The sequence below is a fragment of the Periophthalmus magnuspinnatus genome, chromosome 2, assembly GCF_009829125.3.
Source record: "Periophthalmus magnuspinnatus isolate fPerMag1 chromosome 2, fPerMag1.2.pri, whole genome shotgun sequence".
Classification (NCBI taxonomy): Eukaryota; Metazoa; Chordata; class Actinopteri; order Gobiiformes; family Gobiidae; genus Periophthalmus; species Periophthalmus magnuspinnatus.
Genome location: NC_047127.1, coordinates 9573051 through 9598303, shown reverse-complemented (window position 1 = coordinate 9598303; position 25253 = coordinate 9573051). Strand labels below are relative to the sequence as shown.

General features: G+C 41.8%; 1 protein-coding gene across 1 annotated transcript in view; it reads right to left on the bottom strand.

Moving 5' to 3' along the window:
• LOC117382817 (protein unc-80 homolog) overlaps positions 1–22628 on the bottom strand; it is a 65268-nt gene extending 42640 nt beyond the window's left edge. Inside the window, exons 1-15 of the mRNA XM_055228366.1 lie at positions 22537–22628; positions 22102–22150; positions 21204–21360; positions 19047–19405; positions 17634–17757; positions 16470–16534; positions 15178–15320; positions 8273–8546; positions 7377–7511; positions 6423–6639; positions 6038–6178; positions 5146–5411; positions 4735–5070; positions 2583–2714; positions 1560–1707 (exon numbers count right to left, since the gene is read on the bottom strand). Coding sequence (XP_055084341.1) covers positions 1560–1707; positions 2583–2714; positions 4735–5070; positions 5146–5411; positions 6038–6178; positions 6423–6639; positions 7377–7511; positions 8273–8546; positions 15178–15320; positions 16470–16534; positions 17634–17757; positions 19047–19405; positions 21204–21360; positions 22102–22150; positions 22537–22628 — 2638 coding nt within the window. The remainder of the gene's footprint in view (positions 1–1559; positions 1708–2582; positions 2715–4734; positions 5071–5145; positions 5412–6037; positions 6179–6422; positions 6640–7376; positions 7512–8272; positions 8547–15177; positions 15321–16469; positions 16535–17633; positions 17758–19046; positions 19406–21203; positions 21361–22101; positions 22151–22536) is intronic.
• Between the last annotated feature and the right edge of the window lie 2625 nt (positions 22629–25253).

The window sequence follows — 25253 nt, the reverse complement described above, 5'->3', positions numbered from 1 at the left end:
ATTTCGTCTGTGACTGAACTTACCAGCTTTTATTCTGTAAACAGCAGAATTTGAATCAAAATGTCACTTCCACCCTCTGTGATCTCATCCCTCACATCCACACACAGGTTAAAAACATTCAGTTTGACAAGGTGCTCTGTGCGCTTTCTGAAATCAAAACACACTCATCACTTCAGTAACTTGCCAATTGATTGACATCCTCTATACTTTACACAGGCAAAACTGAATTGTCATGTACAATGTGTCTCACTGCTCAGCGGTAGAAGCCAGCAGGGCAAATGAGCATGGCAAAAGCTCCCGATTGGCAAGTACAGAATGGATGAGCGAATCAGGAGGGCAGGGTTCAGCTGGAGCAAGGATGAACGAAAAGAAAGAAGGAAGGATGAAAGCAGGAGGATAAGGAGAGGGGGACAGAGGACACAAGTGGACAAACGAGAGGACAGTGGACATATATAAAATAGAGATAGATAGATAGGCGCTGGGATGCCAAGTGTAAGGTGTGAGACAGCTGTATTGCAATTCAGCTTTGTCAACCACACGGTGACCTCATCATTGGTCAGATATTAGTAGAAATATAATAGTACTTGTACTACTCACATAAGGGTCATAGTGTGGTGCAGGTACAAGTTAATAAAACACACTTTATTTTACAGTATCAGTTACTATGTAGCAACATGTAACAACATGTAATAGAGTGTTAGTAAGGGTTAAGGTCGGGGTTACAGGGTCACAGGGTCAGATTACATGTTATTACACGGCTGTACATTGTACTTAATGGAGGAGCATTAAGCCTATTGTAAAATAAAGTGTTACCAAATAGCTTAAGTAGGCATATCTCTAGGAAGACAACAGTGTGGTTCTCAAACAAAGGTGCACCTACCTCGTTCCTCTGGTGGTACCAGAGGAGGCCCTGGTTTAGACTTAGTTAGAATTTGGTTTAAACCTGTTCAGAAAGGGGTTAGTTCATCTTTAGTCCTGGTTCAGACCCTGTTTAAAATGAGTTTAGTCGTGGTTTAGACATGGTTTAAACATGGTTTAGATGTTGTATAGTTTGTCTTGGCTGACTCCATAAGTAGCGTATGTGAATACATAGAATTACACACCTGTAGAACAGCAGATTTAGCTGTGACTCTGCTCAGCCTGAGTCCTGGTGTTACTCTGCAGAAGCCTGACTGATGTGTGTGTCCCTCTGAGTGGAGTTCTACACATTATCAACCTGAGACTGCTCTCACTGGAAGCAATCGGGAAAAGTTCAAACAAATACTGCTGACTGGTTGAAGCATCATAACAGCGGAGCAAGCACAAAAATTAAACTTTTGTTCCAGTTGGGTGAAAAGCACATCTGACATGTTCTTTGAAACAAATTAACCTTATTTCCCCCAAAAAACTGTCAGAAGCAGCATTTGAGTGTCAGCGTCACCATGTTTTTGTTTTAGTTGAGGTGTTAGTTGTTTTAAACGTTTGAGAACCACTGAAATTTTTTTTCAATTATTCCTGGATAAATAGTGTGCAGATTAGAAGATTACCATTGCCGTTGCCTTGCAGAACCACAAACTTACTGTCAGTGATGGGCTCCATACAGAAGCCCAGCAGAGCGTGCAGGAAGTCCACGATGTTGTTGAGAGAGTCCTTGTTGACGTATTCTCTCATTGTCTGACGGAACTGCAGTTTGTCCAGTTTGTAGAGGCTGGTCAGGCAGTTTTGCGCCTATTGAATAAAAAAAATAGGACGGGTTTAAGTTATACGTGGCATAATTCTCTCCTCTTCTCACCCTTCACTCTCCCATTTAGTCCTCCAAACCCCAACCCTCTTCCCCTTTTACTCTCCCTTTAGTTAGTATTGTATAGTTATTATAAATGATTCCTAAAAAAGGCTGTGAAGAGGATAGGAATTCCTGCATTTTGTGAAAGCAGCGTAACCAGCCCTACATTCCAAAATAGCATTATTGATTAGCAGTAAAAGTCATTTATAGCTGCTCAGTGTTATTGAAGCTACAGACCTCTCCCTGGAGCTTTGTGAGTAGTATTCAATTTACTTACATCAAATATTAAACACACCAGATAAATAATAGTACAAATATGGATTTTGTTTCAGAGTTCATTCTATTTTGAGGTGGCGGACAGGATAAATCATGTATATGTAGTTATCAGAAAATGATAGGACCTTTAAACCATCACATCTGAACCTGTGTTGCCAGAGCCATAACCTGCAGATAGAGACACATACGAGTTTTTCTCATTCTCAGTATATGGACAGACCTCATGTGAAAGCTCAGAACCTCTAGAATTCACTGACTGAGCTGTAGAGGCTGCACTAGCACTGATTCTGCAGGTGTTGGTGTTTAGGTAGTGACGATTCAGATCAGAGAGAGGCATTTTAAGTTTAAAACAACTGGATTTAGCCACTGAAATGAGTCTCATTCTGCTTCCTGATTGGAGAACCATAAACATCAGCATAAACATTGTTATCAGTAAAAGCTATATTTGATTTCAACATGTATCTGGGAAGACATGATCATGCTTATGCTTATAAAATTAAATGCTACACACCCTACCTTAAAGTCATGTTTGGTGCGTCTGTACCTGCATGCGGAGGCGGTCCCCGGACAGTCCGCGGTGGCCCTCCCCACAGCCGTACGCACAGCCCAGGGACTTGACGATCTTGATGAGCATGGTGAGGGCCAGGCGGTGTGTGCTCAGGCCGGCTGCCTCATCCTGGTCACAAAGACAACACTCGTTACAGTACACACCAACCATGGTTTAGTCCAGATTTATTTCTAGTGTAGTCGTAGAAAGGCCAACCCAGACTACTGCTTTGGCTGGATTATACAAATATACTTTGTCTGAAACCTTGTGCCAGATAAACATGATTGGCCAGTTCTCTCACTCTGATGTTGGACCATTTCCACGTGGTTTTTATGTGTTTGTTCATATAGCAATGATACTCATCTAACAATGTCTCTTATTGGATAAATCAGTTGATTCTTGTGATTCTCATCCAACAAAATTCCTTTTTTTATGTAAAGACACACAAGCCTATTATTTCTTACCAACAGCTCCTCTTACATTACAATCACTGTTCCCTCTAAACTGCACGCGTGCGCAATTGCGCACTGCTGACACGGTCTCCACGCACAGAAAATCTGTGCTGCGCACAAAAAAATCGAACCGGAGTTGAAAATAAAATAAACACACAACAATTCATTCTGCGCTACTTTTCAATGTGAGTCAGTGAGTGTGACCGGGGACGAGCTGCTCCAGCCAATTATGTGATTCACATACGTGAATCACATAATTACCGATGTGGCCGACGTGGAGTGAAGACTCGCTAATGATTCTAAGTGTTTAACCCCAGAACATTCCGACGGCCCGCCCTCGGGCAAAGATCCGCACGTAAAATTACGCACGCGTAATTGCATAATTTTACGCACTGTTTTGCAGCAGTTTTGCGTTTTAAACATGACAAAACAGACAAAACAAAGGAAGTACGCGACCGAGGACACTGTGGATGTTTTAAGTTAAATTAGAGGCATCTCGGACCCGGAGCGGTTCGTGGAACTGAGTGAAGATCTCATGGTGGACTCAGGAGCAGAGGACCTTATGATTGGACTGGATGCTGTTCCTGATCGGTAAGCATGGTTTATTCTGCTATTGACTTAATTGTGGGTCAAATATATCATGCGTAATCATTAGCATTAGCTAATGCCAATCTGCCCCCCCTCCGACCACCACCAATCATCACACACACACCACTCGGGTGAAGTGTCTTGCCTAAGGACACAATGACAGAAGTTGGTCCGAGCGGGACTCGATCCAACCTCTGTCACAGAATGACTGTCACACTGTCACATGTACAGTGTATTTTTAGTTTCCAGTGTGTGTTTGTTCACTGTTTGCAGTGTGTAGTTTGTAAATATATATTTACTTTGACCCATACCACTTGTTTTGAATATATTTTATGTACTAATACACATTATATATTGTGTTTTGATATGATATATAAATGTACAGTAATAGAGCAGCTGGGTGTGCAGATACAGATTCCCCTCAGTGTGTGTTGGTCATTGATACTGTCACTAGTTTATGAGTTGTAAAAATCAAATGATCATGTCGTTACCGGACTGTCTCCCAGACACAGTAGGACAATCTCACTCAGTCACAGCAAAAGCTTCACACAATGTCTTATACCGGTACTCATAATACAAGTCAGAGCTTTATCATAAAAATGTTAAGTGTGTTTTCAACATTGGAGTTTACAGTTGTCTTGGTTTGGTTGGAAGCTCATGTTTTGCCATAGTTAAAATGAAATATTTATACTTCCAATAGCATTAACATACTACACAGGTCATGAGGAAAATTTTTGTCATTTTCATTGTATAAGTGGCTAAAGCACTTAATTAAAAGTCTTATAACAGAAATGTAAATGCGATAATTTGACTCTTTTAATAAACCATTTAACTTGGATGGATGCGATGCAGCATGACCACAGTGCGCACGTCTGATGTTGCTCACAGTGGTCTATGGGACTGCTCAGGGAGTTTGTGTGTTTGCTCAGACTCATGAAAAATTAGAGGGAACATTGGTTACAATGTACAATTTAAAAAGCATTTTCTTAAATGAAAACAGTTTCCTAAATTTCTCAGTGCAGACCATGAAAAAAGTATCAATAGAACTTTATAAAAAATCATAATGAGGCATACATGTGATCTGTAAATACACATATAATAAATAGTACCTTCTTATCATTGTCTTTGTTGTTCTTGATGTCGTCCTTGCTCCCCTGTCCACTGCCTCCCCCGCTCCCCCCTCCTCCCCCTCCTCCCCCGTCGCCTCCCCCTCCCCCCGGGCACCCCCCTCCTCCACTGCTGCCCTGGGAGGTGCCGCTCAGGCTCTGGGCCACAGAGTCCTTGGGTCGGGCCTCCTGGTTCTCCTTGTCCTGCTTGGAGAGCCTCTTCCCCATGTCAGGCACCAGGCCCAGCTGCAGCAGACAGTCGATAATGTTCAGGGCCACGTCACAGATCCGGGAGCTGATGTCGTGGCTCAGGACGGCGTAAAGTGCTCTCAAGACCGCCTGGGGACACAAATACAAATATATTGTATTTATTTATGTAACCCATATAGAAGCACATGTCCTGTCTCTACTCACAGTGAGGTCCAACATGCCGTTCTTGAGCACAAAGTGGCTGGTGCCCTCCATGCTGTCGCCCTCCTCCAAGCAGGAGTAGTTGATGCAGGAGTCGGTGAAGCTGCGGGGCAGGTTGGCACAGGCCAGGGGCTCAGTGGGCATCTCGGGCACGGCGGGTGTACACAGCTTCTTCATGTGCTCCGTGAAGAAGTCTGCGTAGCCCACGTTAAAGGACGCCACCGTGGTGTTGAATGCCGCCATGGTGATGGTGGAGATCTGAGAGCGCACTGGAAGAGAAGAGAGTCCATCAACTATGCAGTATTTATCTTTTTATCATATTTTGTAGTTAAAGGACAGATATATAGCAAAATACACAGTTAAATACATTGAGCTTTTAAAGCCTTTAACCATGTTATAACATTGTTCCTTCATCAAAAACACACATGGAGTTGTAATTTGTTTCATTCACACTGGTTTCATTAATCCCGTTTCAATCCCGTGTCAATTTTACCTGGATTATTACGTCAAAGGTAGAAATCCAGAGCTCTCCCGCTCCGTATTCATAGTTCACCGGATTAATTCTGATTTTTCTGCAGTTAAGTTGTGTTTTTTTTTTTTTTTACAACATTTTCCTTAATAGCCGTCATGTTGCAGTCCATGGCCAGCTTTGTGTACCATGGTTCATTCACATTGTTGCCAGTAGATGGTGTGCTAACAACAAATCCAAGTTCAAAAGCATGTTTAAAAGCCAATAACAATACAAATACTGCATATGTGTGCCCTTTGTCCTCACGATTAATTCTTTGTAAATCGCACATGTCCAATCATTTTTAATTCATGTACGTATTTACTCCTTTACTCCTTCATGTACAGTTTGTATTTGTGTGATAGGTGACTGTACCTGCAGGGTTGCCCTCTCGGACCGTGTTGTCCCCGTGGCTGTTGGGCTGGTCGGGGGTCTCTCGGAGGAGGGAGTGATGGGAGTGTGAGTGTTTGGCACTGAGACTGTCTGCGTCTGCTGCAGTGTCTGTGCTCCCACGACGAGTGAATTTACCTACACAAATACATATATGTGAGATACACAGTGTGTATTACTCTGGTACTACTGGCATGACTGGCAAACATGAGCAAAGATGAACACATGTATGTTTTTTGCATAATCTTCCAGGTTAGTCTACAGTGCACATTAATACACTGTCATGACAACATACTAATAATACAAAAATAAATAGTACAAAAAGTGTAGGCTTATATATATATATATGTCTGTTTTTTTCTTCGAGAAGAGATGAGCTCACCCATGATGGTGGCCTGCCAACCTCCGCGCTCCAGTGTCCTGCGGTCATCTCCCAACCCCGAGAAGCTCCCAAAGGAGAAGGTGCTGCGGGTGGGGGACACGTCCAGGTGGTCCTCGTGCATGAGGAAGGGCACGCCCATCCTCCTCTGCCTCTTCTTCCCCGTGTGGTGGAAGGGGATGGAGCCTTTACGCTCACGGTCCTCCCTGCGGTTCTTAAACTGCAGAACACAACATCCATTTGACAGGCTGGGTTTGTGACACGTAATGCAAAGTAATAATATTGTTTAAAGGTCCTATATTACAAAAAAATTTATTCTTGTGAGCTTTAAGCCTGATATGATATTGTTCATCTCATACCTGGAGCTGTGTTTTGTTTTGTTCCCACACATTTGAATAATTCTGCATTATTAGTCTGTCTCCAGAGCTGAAAATGCTGTGTTCTACCTTGATGTAATGAAGTGGTAGTTTTCAAGTTAAAAGCTATTTTTTATCTTTAGTTCAGTAGAGATTGGCAGTTCCAGGACTGAAATCAAATCCAGATGATTCTAGTGAAGGTGTCTGCACAACATTATAGCAGAGCAGAAAATAACATTTAACATTTGTGGATCATAAGTTTGGAGATTTCTTTCAAAAACGGTGTTGTCAGTTGAAAAGATTTTTAAGAATAATATACTGCAAAAAGTTTATGGACCCCTCTTGAAGAAAAGTTACAGATTATATATTCAAAAACTGTGAATTGTCCAATCGCCTTATGCACATAGGTTTTGGCGTGATGATAAACTGGCACCACTGCCAATTACCAATCCAAAACAAAAGTCTTCAAAATGGCACCTATAAAAAAGAAGCTGAAATCCATCAATTGGCCCCACCCTCCATCTTAAGTTATGACATCATGGCATTTAAACCCTCCTCAGAGCAAGAGAATAAAAAAGCTTGTTGTTCTGAGTGTTTTTACCTTTTTGAATATGTTCATGCCCAGGTCAGAGGACAGGTCGGGCACAGCCTGGCGCCGCAGGTTGGTCAGAGACACTTTGGCGAAGGTCTCTGAGCTCAGAGACTTCCCCTCCTCATTACACTTCAGACTCATGTCCTGCAACAACACGACTCATCGTCAGGTGTGTGGAGCAGAGTATGCCAGAGTATGGATTTATTGCCTTCTTTTGTTCTCTGTCATTTTAAAAATAAATCAAATATATAGAAATGTACGTAACTGTTAGTAGGATAGGTCTAACATGCTACCCTAAGTGTGCACTGTGCCTGAGTCCTACTTAGCACAGTCATTCCTAACCTACAAACAGAAACTGGTGGACAATAGAAGCAGTGTTACATGATGAGCAGCAAAACGTCTTCACTCCTTCACTTTTTGTCCAGTTGACAGATTTTATTTTTCTTTTGCTATGAATCAGACCTGGACGACTGTGGGATTACACAATTACACACTTTCTGTAACCTATTTTTGTATTTTTCTTTTTTTTCCCCCGAAACTCACACGTAACTGATGTAAAACTACCACAGATACTATCCCACCAAACCAAGTCATGATTAGAAACACATGAAAAACTGCCAAATGCTCTTAAAAGTTAAACCCAAAATCTGGAACCATACAAACAAGTCAAGCCTGTAAGTTACGAGTCAGGTCTGTGGAGAGCCAAACCAACTCAAAGTTAGGCCTGTCAGAATAATTACTATATTGGCTTATCATTCAATATATGAAACGTGGCACAGTACTTTTTTGGGTTCACTATTTAATGTGTTTAATGTGTATTTTTTCTGTGTAGTAACGGAAAAGTTTTGGTCATATTTTTCTGCAAAATGATAAGATTTGAGCTGGTCTATCTTTCTCCCCCATACCTGAGTCTTGTGCGTGTTGACAAGCGAGGGCGTGGCTGCGACCATGGAGCTGCTGCGTGGGCGGGGCAGGGGCGTGACCAGGGGCTCGGGGGGGCGCTCGGGTCTCTCCTCCAGGATGTGCCTGAGCCTCTGCAGGTAGTACATGAGCGCCCAGTGCACCCCCTCCTCGGTCCAGTGCGGCTGGAGCAGGCAGCGCAGCACGGCCACGTCGAAGTAGGTGGCATAGCGCGCCCGCTGGGACAGAGACGCGGGCAGGCCTCCGGGGGCAGACGTCCTGTGGGAGGGACAAAGAGAGAGATACATTATTAGGTGCTGCTCAAAACGGTTCTGTTGAGTTGTGCATGACTGAAATCATTTTGTCTAGTGACGGCACTTATGGCTTAAATCTTCAGAATCTGTTCCTTAGTATCGAAATTCTTCATTCTTTATTCTTTCTTTATTCTTTATTTATCAGGAACCATGCGCAAATTCATTAATCTTACAAAAGAAGAGATGATTTGTACCAGATTTAGCTACTGCTGCTTTCCCTGTGCCGTCCCTGGGCAGGTGAACACACATTAAATACACATTTCATTACAATTACATTATAAGACAAACAGTTCATCAGTGGCATTAGCAGTAAAATACAATAAATGTTCCCATGCCCAGTGCAGTATGTTTCCTACAGTCCAAACTAATCTAAAGAATCAATTATGTTCAGATTTTTACAGTGAGACAGAACAATGCACATTAACTATACTGGTGTCAACACATTTGATTGATCTAAAATGGACTTTTTCAAATTTCAAGTAAAATTATTCAAATCTACAGACAGTTTCAAACTGTCTGGAGCTGATTCCACTGTCTGATGGTTTGAAAAGAAAAGGCTGTCTGGAGAAAGCTGAGGATCTTTTTGAAACAATGCAATTTCGATTCACAGAGACACACTAATGATAACTGTTTCTCAGGTTCTCCTTTGTTCGGTTGCCTCTCTGTAGTAGCATTTCATCTTTCAAATCTAATCATCCAATATCTGTTTTATTTTGCTTTGTGACTACAGATAAGTCTTCTCCAAATCCCCTCACATAGTTCGACTGAGACTCTGGACATCAACATCAACAAAAATGATTATGCGACACTGCCAAATCCTACACGTATCACCAAAAATAAACGAACGGGGTAAGTACAGAGCAGTGGGTGTGTACCGGTGACTGTGAAAACGGGGATTGATCGGCAAAATGGTGTCTGGAAAACGAGCAATTAAAGACTGCTCAAACATGCACGAATCTCTCCAATGCAACTTCCGGTGAGTGAACGGCGAAGGTAAACAACTATATCATGGTTAAAAGCTCTGAAAAGTCGATTTCGCAGAGTAGGTCCACGGTTTACTGGATACGTTTACATTATCCTCTCACAATATGGAGGTTTTGGACGTCCTGCTTTAAACATTCGAACACATTTTCTGAAATCAGGTTGAAATTGATTTACTTATTATTATCGCACGTGCTTCAGGCTTCAAGTTCTGAAATAACTCCCCCCTGTCTGTTTCCGTGTCCATGTGTCTCTCTTATCCAATGAAACTATAAGGAACAAGAAACAAAAAGAAACAGTTCAACCTCCTTTTGTTTCCCCATTTTATTTTATTTGATATTTGAGACAATATATATTTTTGTCATTTTTGCCCTGGCCAGATTTATGTCATTTTTTTCTTGGTATATTTGTTACAGGGGTTGAGCTAACATCCCCTTGTATTATAGTTTCCGTACTGTACATGTTACCCCTCGACTACCACCACCTCCACCACCATTACCTCCTCCCTGACCTTCATCTAACCCATCGACAGTGCACTCACGTAGGCTTGGTTTCCCTATCCGCCTCCTTCTCCGCTCCTGGTGCTGGAGGGGGGATGTGCCCTTATTTACTACCTCCTGTGATCCATTAGTAATGAAGCAACACGCTGCTAGGTGTCTGTGATGGTCGGGGCTTTAGCGCTGCAAGATGTATCGCAATCCGATCCAAATCTGAATGGACGCAGTTAGCAAAACGCGAACATATTTGGGTTTTCAAAAGAGACAAGAGCGAATTACAATGATGTTTTTTAACGAAACTGTACGTAGACACACGGTAGCACATTTCAAAGCGCGATACGTAAATTAATAGTAAATATAGATGATAAACGATGATATTGAAGCCAAACTATAAAGCAGAATTATTACTAAATGTACAAAATTGTCAGATATTGTTGAGTTGTATAAATGAATAGCACAATGCAACACTTAAGTAAGTAGTTTGTGCAAGTTTAGTTCATAATTTAAACCTCAACAGCTCAAATCTTATCATATTGTAGAAAAAATAACCAAAACTATCCATTTGTACAAAGAAAAAAGTACCAATGATAAATATTTGCCTTCAAAAATGATTGTTCCTTTTATAATATATTGAACGATAGAGGGGATATACATGTTTGTCTCATTCTCACTGTCTCATTAAAATCAAAATCTTTCATACGTTTCCTTTAAATGACACTTCTGAGACCTCTGTTTTCAAGCAACGGCTAAAATTTTCACATAACACGACCTCATTCTGTCTAAAACCTCTACAAACATGGGTTCAGTTTTTCTCCTCTGGTATTACTGTGCAATCTGTGCCACTGCGCTCTCTGCTGCTGCTGCTGCTGTTGTGTCTGGTCGCCATGGAGACGAGATGACGACAGCCGCCCAAGCCCCGCCCCGACAGAAGCTCCATGCGGTAGGAGCCATGCAGCAGCAGCGGCAGCAGCGACCGGCCCGTCACCATGGCAACAGCTCCCAGCATCACGAGGAGAGCGGAGTATGAGGGGAAGTGATGATGGAAATGAATCTGAGAGGGTTTGGATTCACATTTGGAGATACTTTAAAGAGTTATTTATAGACACAAAGCAAAATAAAACAGATATTGGCTGATTAGATATGAAAGATGAAATGCTACAACACCAAAATTGCAGTTTGAATGATCAGAATGAGGTCTTAGTCTGTGTAAAAGCTGCCAACCCTGTAGCTTAGATCACTACAAATATGTTCTGAAATGTCCGTGTGTCAGATGCCCTCCCTCATTCTCCATGAGGTTGTATTCTGTGGAAAAGCTGCTAACCCTGTAGCTTAAACCTCTATAAACATGTTCTGAAATGCATTAGATTCTTCGTTTAGTTTAGGAGTTCAAATTTCAGTCTTTTGTCAGTTGTGCTTGTGTTAAACATGGGTGTAGTGTGTGTGTAATATTTGCACTTATCAAATACTCATTTCCTTGTAGAATAATGGTGTTATGTCAGCGCTGTATGTCTTTTGATCTAACCCCACTGGCCCTTTTGCGAATCATTTAACTACAAGGATGGAAAATGGATTTGATATAACAGCAGAAACTTTGATTTTCGATTAGACTGACTTAGATTTCCCCCCTCTCCACTAAAATGTCCTGCAAACTACAGAAAATGGTAAAAAACTGAAACAGATATTCAGCGATCATATTATATTTAACCCATTGGCCACTGAGAAAATCTTGTATGAATGAGATGAAACAAACTATTGCATTAAATCAATTTTCCCCAGTACTTCAAATACGATTAATTGGTTTAATAATTTTTTTTGTCCGCCTGAACAGAAATAGATCATAATAATAAACCTTAATTTCTTTAGTTTTATCTTGTCAGTATAGTCTCGATACCCATTTCAATACTACAACGATATAAAAACACACCCTTTGTATTTTAGAACGTCATTTTCAACACAAAATAATAGTACTTTCTTTATGTTGCCACGTGATCATCTACTAGTTCGGATAAAGCTCAAAATCACTCTTAAACGGTCCAATTTTCCCTGTTTACATCATGTTTTCATATTGATTCTTGCTCAAATGAGTATCTTGTTTTGATACTAGTTTTAGTATTGATTAGTATCTGATTTTCGATACTCATTGTGTCCCACGGAGACGTAGTTTGAACAGTAAATGTGTGTTTGTGCTAAGTGTGATAAGAGCAGACAAGCAGTCAGATCTGTACAGTGCAGGAGACAGACGATATATCGAGCCGATATTTGGACTTTTAAGCATATGGGCTATCGGCGTTAAATCTCCAGCATAGGTCGATAATGTGTTTTGGTTGATCTGCAGCCTAAAAAATACGCACACGGCTTTATATTAACACTTTAATGTTTGATTCGTGAGTGTTGTGGCATTGAAATGTTGTGAAGAACAAACTGTGCGAAGGTTTAGTGCAGTAGTCGCCAAGGTTACCGCGCAGAATGAAGTCAGATACAGTTTAAACGCAGTACAAGGTTGTTTATTTATCCTATTTTAACCTAAAATTTCCAACAACAAAACATTACAGTACTGGCACTTCCTTTTGTCCACTTAAATCACATTTATAATATGACTTTATGGTTGGATGGCAGTGGACATAGACCTTACATAGAAGTACTTCCTGCTCTGTTACCTAGCAACCGAACTATAAACATGAAGCCAAAGCTGATCTACTTCCCAAACCAGTTATAATTTTCTGGCAACACATCTTTTAATCAGATTTTTTCCCCACTTGGAATCTATTTCCCTCCATTCCCTGCTCTCCCCTCACTATTCCGGGCTTCACAAATGTAATTAAAATTTCCACCATTAATGTAAAACCTCATTACTCTGTGCATGTTCAGACAATAACCATGCATTGTGTTCAGGGGACGTAGCCCGCCAAGGGGAGGGGATGGGAGGTGGAGGAGCTTTGGCTGGCAGTTGCTAGCTGTCAGAAGGATCACGCGGGCAGGGGTGATGTGTGGGCTTGTCAAAACCGGTGAGTGTGGAAAATGGATGGAAAAATAAAAACAAACTTAAACTCGAGGTCTGCTGCCCTCTCCTCCTCCACATTTGGATGATTCACGCTGTGACCGACCTGCTCTATGCTACACGCCCACGCCACAAACAGTATGCTAATGTGAGGGAAATGTTAGTGGGACGTTGACACAGTGAAATCTAAATAGTTTGTCAAAAAAACTGGAAAAAAATATTCCAAAATGAGTTAAAATGACCTGAATTCGCAATTGGGCCCATGTTACACTATTTTCTGATGTATGTTATAATGTTGTTTCCTCATCACAAACAGACCTGGAGTTGTGTTTTTTTTCATTCACATGTTTAACACTGTCCCTTAGAGATAGAGTGAGGGGCTCGGTCACACAGGGGGAGCTCGGAGTAGAGCCGCTGCTCCTCCACAACGCGAGGAGTCAGCTGAGGTGGCTCGGGCATCTGCTCAGGACGCCTCTCTGGGGAGGTGTTCCAGGCATGTCCCACCGGGAGGAGGCCCGGGGAAGACCCAGGACATGCAGGAGGGACGATGTCTCTTGGCTAGCCTGGGAACACCTTGGGGTCCTGCCGGAGGAGCTGGAGGAAGTGTCTGGGGTGAGGGAAGTCTGGGAGCATGTGTGAATGAATGAAAACACAACTCCAGGTATGTTTTGAGGAGCTAACAATATTATAACTTTTTTTTTTTTTACTTTTCTTAACAAATAACCACTTTTATGATAAATACTTACCACATGCAGACCTACTTCCCGACTAATTTTCTTATTTAGCAGATAACCACTCACACTACAACAACAACACCACACTGAATCCTCCTTAGAACGTCCTTATATGTGACACGACCACATTATACCGTAATACAAACACTTAGCCTGGTAGCGTCATGTGTCAAATCCATGCAGTTTAGCCGTTAGCGTGTTAGCTCGAGTACACAAATAGCTCTGCTCCTCTGTGTAATGTGTTGCTGTTAGCGCTGCTGTCGCCCTCATTCACACCAGAGCGGGTTGAAGCATGTCGCGCCCGGGCATCCTCCGCGCTGGCTGACATTTGCCCACAGAACCTGGCTAATTATGCAGAAGTAATGTGCTACATGTCTAATGCTGGCATTCTGTGAGCCTGGCCTGGCACGGTGTGGACTGGCTCGGTTTGGTGCGCTAACAGCAAATATGGCATGTTAGGAGGTCACATTCGCATTTTAAAAGGTCTTGCACCCAATTTGTCCCATGAATTTGAGGAAAAAACGTGTCTCAAACAACTCTTGAGGTCAAAATATGTCCACTGTGTGCTGTCTACTTGTGATTATAAAGCATTTATAGTGTCCAATCATCAGGAAGTGCGTGTTAGCATGCTAGTTCTTGCTGTTGTTAGCTTTATTGTCTATTCAAAACTCCATTCTGGTGTCTGAAAGCTGGGGAAAGAGCTTATAAACTCATCTTTGTGAATTTGCCGAATGCCATGTGTGCACCATTACTGTTGCCAATTCTTTCTACTACATTAATCTTTTAAGTAGAATCCACTCAGCTTTCCCAAGTATTCCGGCTAAACAAACACTTAGCATCCATTAGATTCAGCGCATGTCCACGGAATGCTGCACCTGCTTCTGCTTTCATCCAAGTCCGACACGATACAAAGCTTCAAAATCATTCTAAAATTGAAATCAATGCTAGTTTAAAATCAAAAGTCAATGCTATCTTAAAATCCAAAGTCAAAGCTAGCTTAAAATAAAAAATAAAAAAATCAATGCTATCTTAAAATAACAAATCAGTGTTAATTTAAAATAAAAAATCAATACTAGCTTAAAATCAAAAGTCAATGTTATCTTAAAATCAAAAATCAATGCTAGCTTAAAATCAAAAGTCACTCCTAGCTTAAAATCAAAAGTCAATGTTAGCTTAAAATCAAAAATCAAACACTTTCTGTGTCAATCTCAACTGAACAAAAGCTGAAAACATTTTAAAATAAAAAAAAATTAAGGTTATTCTAGAGAATTAAACAGTAAATCAGTTCAGTCGAGGGTAAAAATAACATCACTAAACAACATCACAAGGTGGAACAGAACATTTTGTGCTAATGTCTAATGAATGGAATTGACTGGGCGCACTCACTTTTTCTTGGAGGGTCCCGTGATGGGTGGAGGCGGCTGGGAGGGGCCGCCCTTTTCGACCGAGTTACCGCGGCGACAGCTCTGCTCTCCAGAGGCCGGGGAGGACGAATCGGATTGGACGGCCTCACAGACCACCTGGAAGCCCTGAGCAGAGAGAGAGATGGGAAATATATCAATATCAACAGAAAAAAAACAACAACTGTTAACTGCGCTGAAAAATAAATCAAATTAAATCACAAAAATAAAAAAAAGTTGAAATTTAAAAAAATGTCTTGGCCCCTTCCATATTTTTCCATCAATTTTTTATTTTTTTTATGTTGATCCGGAGTAATTTTGGGAGGTATTTTATGTTAGTTCTATTAACACAAAATATTTAAATGAAACTGTTTATATAATATATTTATTTAAAGTTGCATTGCAGAACTTTTCTGGTGAAGTGTCCCATCTGTTTGAAGACATTACTGCCTGGAATGTTCCACAGTATGGCATTAAACTGATACATTTCCATATAGATAAGCAGGTGATGCTACCAAGCCAAGTTACAGTTGAGATCTGTGGAGAAGCGAGCCTGCTCTGAGTAAGAATGTATGCAGTTTAATGCAATTTTGAGCAGAGAAAAAGAACTATACTTAAATTATTGCTGGATAGATTACATTTAATGACATATTGTACATTTTTCCATTCATACTAGCTTGTTACCATGGAAACCCCTCCAAAAAGGTTACGTATTGCACCTTTAACATATGATATATAAGAATAGCATTTCAGAACATATTTGTAGAGGGCTTTTACACAGAATAAGACCCCAGTGAGACACAGGGAGGGCATCTGACACACAGGGACATTTCAGTTAACATGTTTGTAGAGGTCTAAACTACATTGTTACAGAGAATAAGACCCCATGGAGACGTTTTGTTGCTGATTGAGTCTTTTTTGGGAGACATTATTCTACTTAAACAATTGCAGCCTTGGTAACTTGCTAATTTTGACCATTAAAAACATTAAAATGCACCATGATGCCCTACCAACCTGCGGAACGTCCTGATAATTAAAGACTGAGAGGCGGGAGGGAGCACTTCCTACGTGACCCTAGCTAACCGCGCTAATGGTCCCAAATGGCTAGCCCTAATGAATATAACCAGACAGGGCCTCCCGGGAATATTATCAAGGGAGAGGGGGAAGGGCATCTGACACAGTCCTGTCATGGAGCGTTTAACCATCAAGGGAGAGCAGGTAGATGAGAAGAGGAGGATGAAAAAGAGGAAGAGGCAGGTGTTCAGACGGTGTGCGTACCATGGGAGCAGGGTTGCCAGATCCATGAGGGCTGCACTGGTTGTTGATCGGGGAGTTCCTCTTGGCTGGAATAGAAACAAAACAGATGATGACATGTTTCCATCGAGGAGGCGGTGTTCAGATTAGAACGTTCAAGAATCAGCTGATATGATGAAGATGTTTGACCTGAGTGGAGCTCCCCTGAGACAAACAACACAGAGTTTACAGATTCACAAAACAGGTTTGGAGTAGAGTTCAAATCAGAGTTAGTTCCTTTTGAGGACAACAGACAAAGATGATTCACCATGGCAACGGTAAACCAGAGGAGGCAGCATCACAGACACACAGGTCATGTGACTGTGGACCACACTTTGGACAAACATCTCATTATCAACTATTATCATGTGTCCTCAGCTCTTGTGTTAATGAGAAAGTGACGCTCCAATCAGATCTGCCCTTCAAGAAAAAACTCTAGTTAAGTCTGAGTTACACTGAATCCTCTTTAAACAGGCAGAGTTACACCTCTGTTGGGTTTATTTAAAGACTCTTTGTGAAATACAAAAAAAGTGATAAAGTGATAGTATGTAACTTTCTGGGGGTAGAAAGTCAACTTCAAGATTCTATGGAAAAAGAAGGTTAAAACCATACTTTGAAACAATCTTCATGAAGATATATTTTATGCCATACTGTGGAATATTATAGCCAAAGGAACAACATTTCCATAGAAACAAGCAGGAAGAGGCCCTCCTCCAGGTCAAATAAGAGTCAGGTTTGTGGAGATGCAAGCCCGCTCACAGTAATGAGGCATGTTTTTCTATAAGATAAGATAAGATATGCCTTTATTAGTCCCACAGTGGGGAAATTCCAGATGTTTTTCAGTGTGATAAACATCCATCTATAATGAAAAAACATGCTTTTATTTTAGTCTATTTTTGGCACACAAAAAAAAAGGTTTTATTTGAAATCAGCCAAAATGCTCTAGTGTCCTTCAGATTTAAGTCCATTTAAAAAGCATGTTTCACGGCACATTAAACAATAATGAATAAACATTTACACTATAAAAAAGCTGTTCGTAGTGGCAGTATTTGTGAGCTTGGAGCTTCTGTTGGGCCAACATGGAGCCTCATCCTGTCACTACCTCACAGCTCCATTACATTAATAAGAACAGTCTCATTCTGTCAGCACCTGTGACGATGTTCCTCAGAGGTTTGATGAGTGTGGTGAAGGCCGGTATGTCCGGCTGTCTGTGCTCCCACATGGGCTGCCAAATCGCCAGACCACTGGCCAATCGGAACGTCAGGTCCGACTCCTGCAACACAAAAATGAAAAATAAATATCTCATCAAGTATCAGAACTTGGTGCTCGAAAACTATATTACTCAAACATTACTCAGTCAGTGTCGGAGTGTGTGTTTATGATCAGTGTGGCGTCTCAGGAGTATTGTAACCAGACTAAAGTCTTGTAAACGCAGATCAATAGGCCCCAGACAGCAGAGAGTACAGGTCTGAAATCTGAGCGGGAGAAGTCATTTGTAAAGTAGTCTGTTTGGATTCGTGTACAGAGATGAGTGATACTGACAGAAATTAATCTCTCATTTGAAAAGTTAAGTTAATTAAGTGTGTTTTGGTCTGAAAACAGTAGGCTTTGTTCATCCTTCATTAAACATATGGTATGTAACTTTTTAGCCCAAAACATTTAAGTTAGTTAGTAAAATGCACTTAAACACATGTGTCCTTACTCTGAGCGGGCTTGCATTTCCACAAACCTGACTCTTATTTGACCTGGCCTACTTGCTTCCATGGAAATGTTGTTCCTTTAGCATAAAACATACGTGTGTCTATTTCCATGGAGAAAGTTCCTGTATGTGTGGTTTCTATTTTTATGGAATCATGTTGGTAATGCACCACCCGCAGAAAGTTACACACTGCATCTTTAAGGCTGTAAATAGTAGTTATTATGGTAGTGTATAGTAGCGTTATGAAGTGTGAATTATGAATTTTTTGGTTGGTTATGCTAGAAAGTCGGGTCAGGATGGACGGTCTACTGTTTTCGAAGTGATGAAGTGTTCGAACAGGTTTTTTTTTTGTTTTTTAAGTTACGAAAAAACGGGCTAAGGTTTGGATTTGGTTTAAAGGTTTGGATTAAGTTTAAAAACAGGATTAGGCTGTGTTAAAGTGAGGAAACTGGTTATGGTTAAGAAAATATTTTAGGTTACTTAACAGGTTTGCAGAAGTACTACTACTAGCCTTATCTCAACTTACACCATAAAATAAAAACTAAAAATATATAACATTTTAAGCTGCTTTCAGTTTCAGTTTCAGTTTCAGTGTAGTTAGCCTCTCCTTTCAGACCGACATAAGGCAGTGTCCAGCAGTAATCTGACCAGAACTGAAGAAGTGACTTGGACGAGCAGCAAAACGTCTTCACTCCTACAACTTTTTATCCAGTTGACGGATTTTACTTTCATTTTTTTACAGTGGATCAAACCTGGACGACTGAGGGATTACACAGACATTTTAGGTTTGTTCATAGCAACAGAAGCTAACCCATTACCGTGGCAACCATCCACTGTCTAGCACTAATCTTTTTGGCTCCTACCTTGATGCGGTGGATGAGAGGAGCAAACAGGAACACGAACAGCTCCACAGTGGCCATGCTCTTCTGGAACAGCTTGGTCCGTGTCTGTTCGTCGTCCTCCAGGAGCGAGCTGCCGTGCTGGACTCTGGACCCCCCCAGAGCAGACCCTGAACCCGATCCGGAGCCGGGGGGCACGGCCTGGTTCCCCAAGGGCTGGAGGAAACCACCGCTGCTGCTGCCGCCCCCTACAGGCTGGAGGAAGGCCCCGCCCCCGTGGCCCAGGCCGGGCTCCTGGGCACACTCCTGCGGCGCGTCCAGTAGCATCCAGTGTAACGTGTGCAGCAGCTTAGTCTCAGCCACGCCCAGTTTGTCCTGGTGACCTGCGACGGGAGAGAGACGACACACGAGTTTATGAGACAGTAACTCAGTTGTTAATATGTTAATAATTCTAATAACACTCATTTGATTCTTAACTCTATTGCGTCGGAATCAGCGCCGATAGACTCGTGGTTGCGGACTTTCCATTACCGTAACTCCGCAACCAATTGTGCTTCATGTAAATTCAAACGGCGTCTCAAAGCAGAGGCATGGGGCTCTGTAAATATGTTACTGTCATTATGGTAATGTGCTTACGTCGCCCTCGAAGACGACCAATCAGAGCGCAGGTGCCGGGGGAATTTTCTTGTCAGTTATTTGATGCATGAAAGGAAAAATAAGGATGGATTGAGGTGTAAAATAGAGGTAGGTGTGTGAAAAAAGGCAAAAGTACATGCTGATACTTCCTTTAACATTATTTTTATGGCTAAAAAAAGAAAAAAAGTCTAGGTGAGTTATAATGGTCTATAATGTGCTCAGTCCTTAAAGAGCCCCATGCCTCTGCTTTAAGATCCCTTTGAATTTACATGATCGCACAATTGGCTGCGGAGTTATGGTGATGGAAAGTTCGCAACTGCGAACCTAGCTTAAGACTCCAAAAATGAACCAAAAGCCTTAATCGGACTTTTACACCCTAAAAAGCTTTGCCTTGAAGGTGTGGAAGATCTGCACCTGCTTGTCTCCATGGAGATGTTATCACTCTGCCTGGACTGCCACAATAAGCCAAAGACACAAGCACAAAAACACCACCGTGCAAGTTACAGGTAAGATCTGAGGAGAGGCGACTCACGGTAACAAAGCATGGAGATGTAGATATAGATATATTGCTTTAATGTCATACAATGGAGCATTTAAAGCAATAACAGTGGTGACAATAGTGTGTGTGTGTGTTGGTGTGTGTGTTGGAGGGCAGAGGCCGCAGATTGGCAGCCTTCCTTCTGTCGGTCTGTCCCAAGGCAGCTGTGGCTACAATTTTACCAAAAAAAAGTGTGTAGTGAATGAATAATAACTACAGTGTAATACTTTGAGAGGCTCCGACCAACGTTTAAAGTGCATCACAAGTGTAAGGCATTATTATTATTATTATTATTATTATTATTATTATTATTATTATCATCATAACGTTACCATGAAAACAGTCGGTAGAGGACAGCCTAACAAGAAAGTTACATAGTGCAGCTTTAAATATGGCTACTCAGGGCAAAAGTCACTGACATGTTTAAAAAAATGTATAACTCTTTTGTTTCTAAATATTTTTCTTTTATTTTTTCAGAGCATTTAGAACGACCCTTCTGACATTAATCTGAGCAAATACAGCACCGAGGAACGAACCCTCATTGTACAGTCGTCGTTTTCAAAGACAGGGGGCAGTATGTCATCTCCACAGACCTGACTAGTCCCGATTTCTTCCTGTGGGGCGATCTTAAAGAAAAGGTGTTTGTGAATAAAACTCTGACAATAAACAACTCAGAGCATAATATCGAGGATCAAATAAGAACCATAAGCCCGGAAATGTTTTCAAATGTTATGCAAAGTGTGTTGGATCGGGCGATTCAGGGCGAAACTGAAAATGGTGGACACTTAAAAAACATAGTGATGAGTTCAAGTTTAAGAGAACAATTATAACTGTATATATTGACAAAAATCTCAGAAGGTTCAGTTTACCTACTGTTACAATTTGGTGAGTATAATTTAATAATTATAGGAGCTATTGAAGATTTAAAAGTGTCAGTGACTTTTGGGCCACCCTGTATATTCAGCGTTATCACTATTCTCCACACTATTACTGTATCCACATCTCACCCAGCTTGTTCCTGTTGGACAGCAGGATGGCGGTGCAGTGGAGCACATGGGGCAGAGCGGCCTGCACCAGCTCCCAGCGTGAGATGCTCTGGATGGCCTCAGACAGAGCCGGGGACAAGCCGTGGAGCTTATGTTCCACCAGCACACGCTCAAAGGACTGAGGAGGGGGCGCAGAGGAGAGAGAACAGAGACGTTAGTCAAATACCCAAGGACTGAAGAGCCTTTGTGCGAGCGTACAAGTGTCCCGCACGGCCCTGAAGCAAGGAGACAGTCAGACTTGGGGACGACTCAATTACATTTAGTGGAGTAACTGTACTTTTCTACCAGCATACTTTTACTTCTACTTGTAACAACACTCTTTTTGGATTAAAAGTTGTTTTTTTTTTACTCTTCCCACTGTAATTAAGTCTACAAGCGATAAAATCTTTACGTCGACAATATGAAATGAGTCGAACATTTGTGTTTCTTGAGGCGCTCCTTCAGATAAGATTCAGTTTATCTATTTTTTGTGTGTATCCTCTATTCAGATTTGATTTTGTGTAGTATTTCATGTTTTGTCCTTCAAATTACATTAACTTCAAATTCTTCCTTGAGTAGTACAGTACTTTTTTACTCTTATTCACTCTATACTTCTACTTGAGTAACATTATTCTGAAGTAACATTACACTTACAGCTGGGACACTTGAGTAAACACTTGGACTGCTCTATTCTTCTGGTTTAGAGTCACGTTATTACAAATATGAGCTCGTAAAAACGTCTTTACGCACGGATAATACGCGTAAAGACCATGTCCGGGGAAACTCATTTGTTAATGTGCAGAGCAGTTCAGGTGGTTTAGAGTGAACAGATTACACAAAGTCAGTCAGTTTATGATAAATATTGTGCAGAATAACTCACCACGCACGAGGCTTCATACTGTTTGCCCAACTTCGGCCGCAGAAACGCGCTAAAGAGGGGAAAAAAAACACAATTAGGTTATGGAAATGAGCGGCGTGGGAGACGTAATGACCTCTGGTAGTGTTAAACCTGAAATTAGAACACAAAAACTAAAAAACAAAGATGGAAAACACAACGTAGACCCGGAATTTTGACGTGACATCAATCCAAAAGCGACGTACTGCCTGTCAACACGAATCCATGTATGAACAGACGCAACATCTGCTCAGACTCACACGCACCAACACGACGCGTCAAAGATCCCTGCGTTTTTTTTGGCCGTGTCATCCGGCTTTTCCCCCCACCAGAAACCCACCTGTTATCCGTGTCCTCTCCCCGCACACAAGCACAGACGCTCACACACGCGCACGTATGGGTACAACAAGGCCGCCGTACCTGGTCTGCCGCCACAGGAACGTCTGGATCGGAAACGGGACGCCTTTACCGCACTCGGGCTCGCCATCGTCCAGGCTTTTACGCTTGACCATGTTCTCCAGGTACGTTCGGTTTGGTCCCCCCGCTTCAGCGCCGCATCCTCGCACGCATTACGCACGCTCCGCTCCTGCGTAAAATGGCTGCAAGTGTCGGTGTCGCTGGATGGATGGATGTGAGGAAGGAAGGAGGGAGAGAGGGAGAGAGGACGGAGACTGGAGCCCGGGGTGTCGCGTCGTGTGAGGAAGAGGGGAAGAGGAGGAGGAGGAGGAGGACGAAGAGGATGAAGGAGGAGGGAGCACAGATTTTGGCACCTCCCTCTCGCGCTGGACAGGGACACTTGATTGTCTGTGGTGAGGAAACGCATTGCGCAGCTGCACCAGATGTTGGACTCATTTACATTTACGCACCAACCCTGCGCCGATCTCCCGAGGCTGATCTCCCCCCCAGCCAGATCAACAGGTAGCCGGGTAAGCTCTGTGGACAGGTGGACCCACTGGCGAAATACTGTCTGGGAGCAACAAGGATTTAATCTGGAATTTCGTTTTCTTTTGTGGTTTTTGCGGTGGATTGAACTAAAGTGATGTCATTGTTTAGCATTTAAAGGAGCACTGTGCAGCTTTTCTTGTCATTGATGTGTTATTGCTTTGCCTGAAATGTTCCATAGCATCACTTTATACATTGGTCTATCTATCTTGCATTTAGGTCTTTTTAATCACAGGGTTTTTTGTTTTATTTGCCATGAAAGACCTTGAAAAACACGCTCAATTTCGTACTATGAGCAGGCTCTCCGCTCCATAGGTCTGATCTGTAACTTAGATAAGCCACACTGTGTAACTTTCCATGATTTAGCCTTTGTGACAAGCAGGGAAATGGTAACAGGTCACATTTTTATATAGCACTTTTCCACTTTCAAGGCACTCAAACCCCATTCACACACAATCATACACCAGGGTACGCAGACAGTGGGGGTGAAGTGGGTTAAGTGTCTTGCCCAAGGACACAACAACAGTGTTCATGTGTGGGAGCTGGAATCGCACCGACAACCTGTGGATCAGTGGATTTGACAGCTGTACCACTCAAACCGCTTATGGTCTGAGTTTGGTCTGGAAGTTTCTGGGTGAGCGTTCTATACCGCGTCAAGATGTGAACGTGGATTATTTTGCGTTTAAAGCTGCACTCTGTAACATTTCTGCTAGAGTTTTTAAGTTTGTAGAAAAGCATAGATAACAATGCAGACGATTATGATGGTTAGTATACTTATAATGTCATATGGGCCACCTGCTTGTCTCCATGGAGATGTCGCATAGCCTGGAATGTTCCATGGTATGGCTTTGCTGGTGACATTGACCGTTTGTCCTCTGATCTGAAGGCTGGCGGTTTGGATCCTGCTCTTGACATAAAAAAATCATTGGTTGAGCGGTCAGATCCGTTGACCCACAGGTTGGCGGTGCGATTCCAGCTCCCACAGATGACTGCAGTCATTGTGTCCTTGGGCAAGACACTTAACCCACCTCGCCCCCAGTGTGTGCGTGCACTGGTGTGTGAATGCGTGTGTGATCGTTTACCGTTGTTCTTCATTTTGTTCAATTACTGTTTACCCTGAAAAAAACATTAATTTTATTGTGAGCAGGGTCGCCTCTCCACTGATCTGATCTGTAACTTGGCCTGGCGGTGTCAGCTGAACGTTTCCATGGAGATAGAGAAGATAAAAGCTAATGATTATTGTAGTAGCCGACTAGTCTGCCATTATTTTACCAATTAGTCAATTTGTCAAATGATTTTTTTCAATACATTTTTAACTAAACAGCTGAAAAGTGCTGACTAAATATTTAAAATTAAAGTGTGTAGTAAAAATCCGACGTTTTAATGGATTTTTTTTTTACATTTTGATTTCATAAAGTTGCTGTCTTTATTATAAAAGGGTTTTGTCATATTTTAGAGTCTGTAAAGTCCAGTTAAAGGTCATACAGGGCGTCCATAAAGTCTTTACAATTTTAAAATACAATTACATGGGAAATTATAACATATTAATTACATTTGTTCTCTTGTACTTAGTGGTTATAAAAGTTTTGAATCACATTGCATTTTTCAATTTCAGGCATCCTCTTGATTAAAGCGGCATCTTTTTGAATGAACCTCTAAGAAATGGCTACAATGTCTCAAGAGAAGTGTGTATCGTGGTTTATCGAGACAAAATCAGATACACAGACTCAACGAAACTACAGAAAAAAGTACGGGAGAAATCCACCATCACGTCCGTCAATTCGCGCATGGAACAAGAAATTTATGGAGACAGGGACAGTGTTGGATAGAAAGAGAAGTGGGCGACCAAAAACATCTGAGGTGCCCAAGTCTGATTAAGATATCGCCTTCAGATTCATCGTTGCAATCCCGGTAAATGCCATGAACATTCCAGACAAAGCAACAGCATCTCCATGGCGACAAGCAGGTTACGCAGAGGTACATTAAGGTTGTAGAAGCGGTGAAATAAGAGTCGAAAAGAGAGAGAGAATCCCTTTTTATTTTCTTTATTGATTCTGTGGTCATCCTGTAGGAGCATTTGTCGTCAGTTATGTCTCAAACATCTACATGGTCCTTTAAATACACATACACAGGCAAAAGAGGAGGAACAGGAGGAGAGAGAAGAGGAAAGAGGGTGAAAGAGAGAGATATGGGGA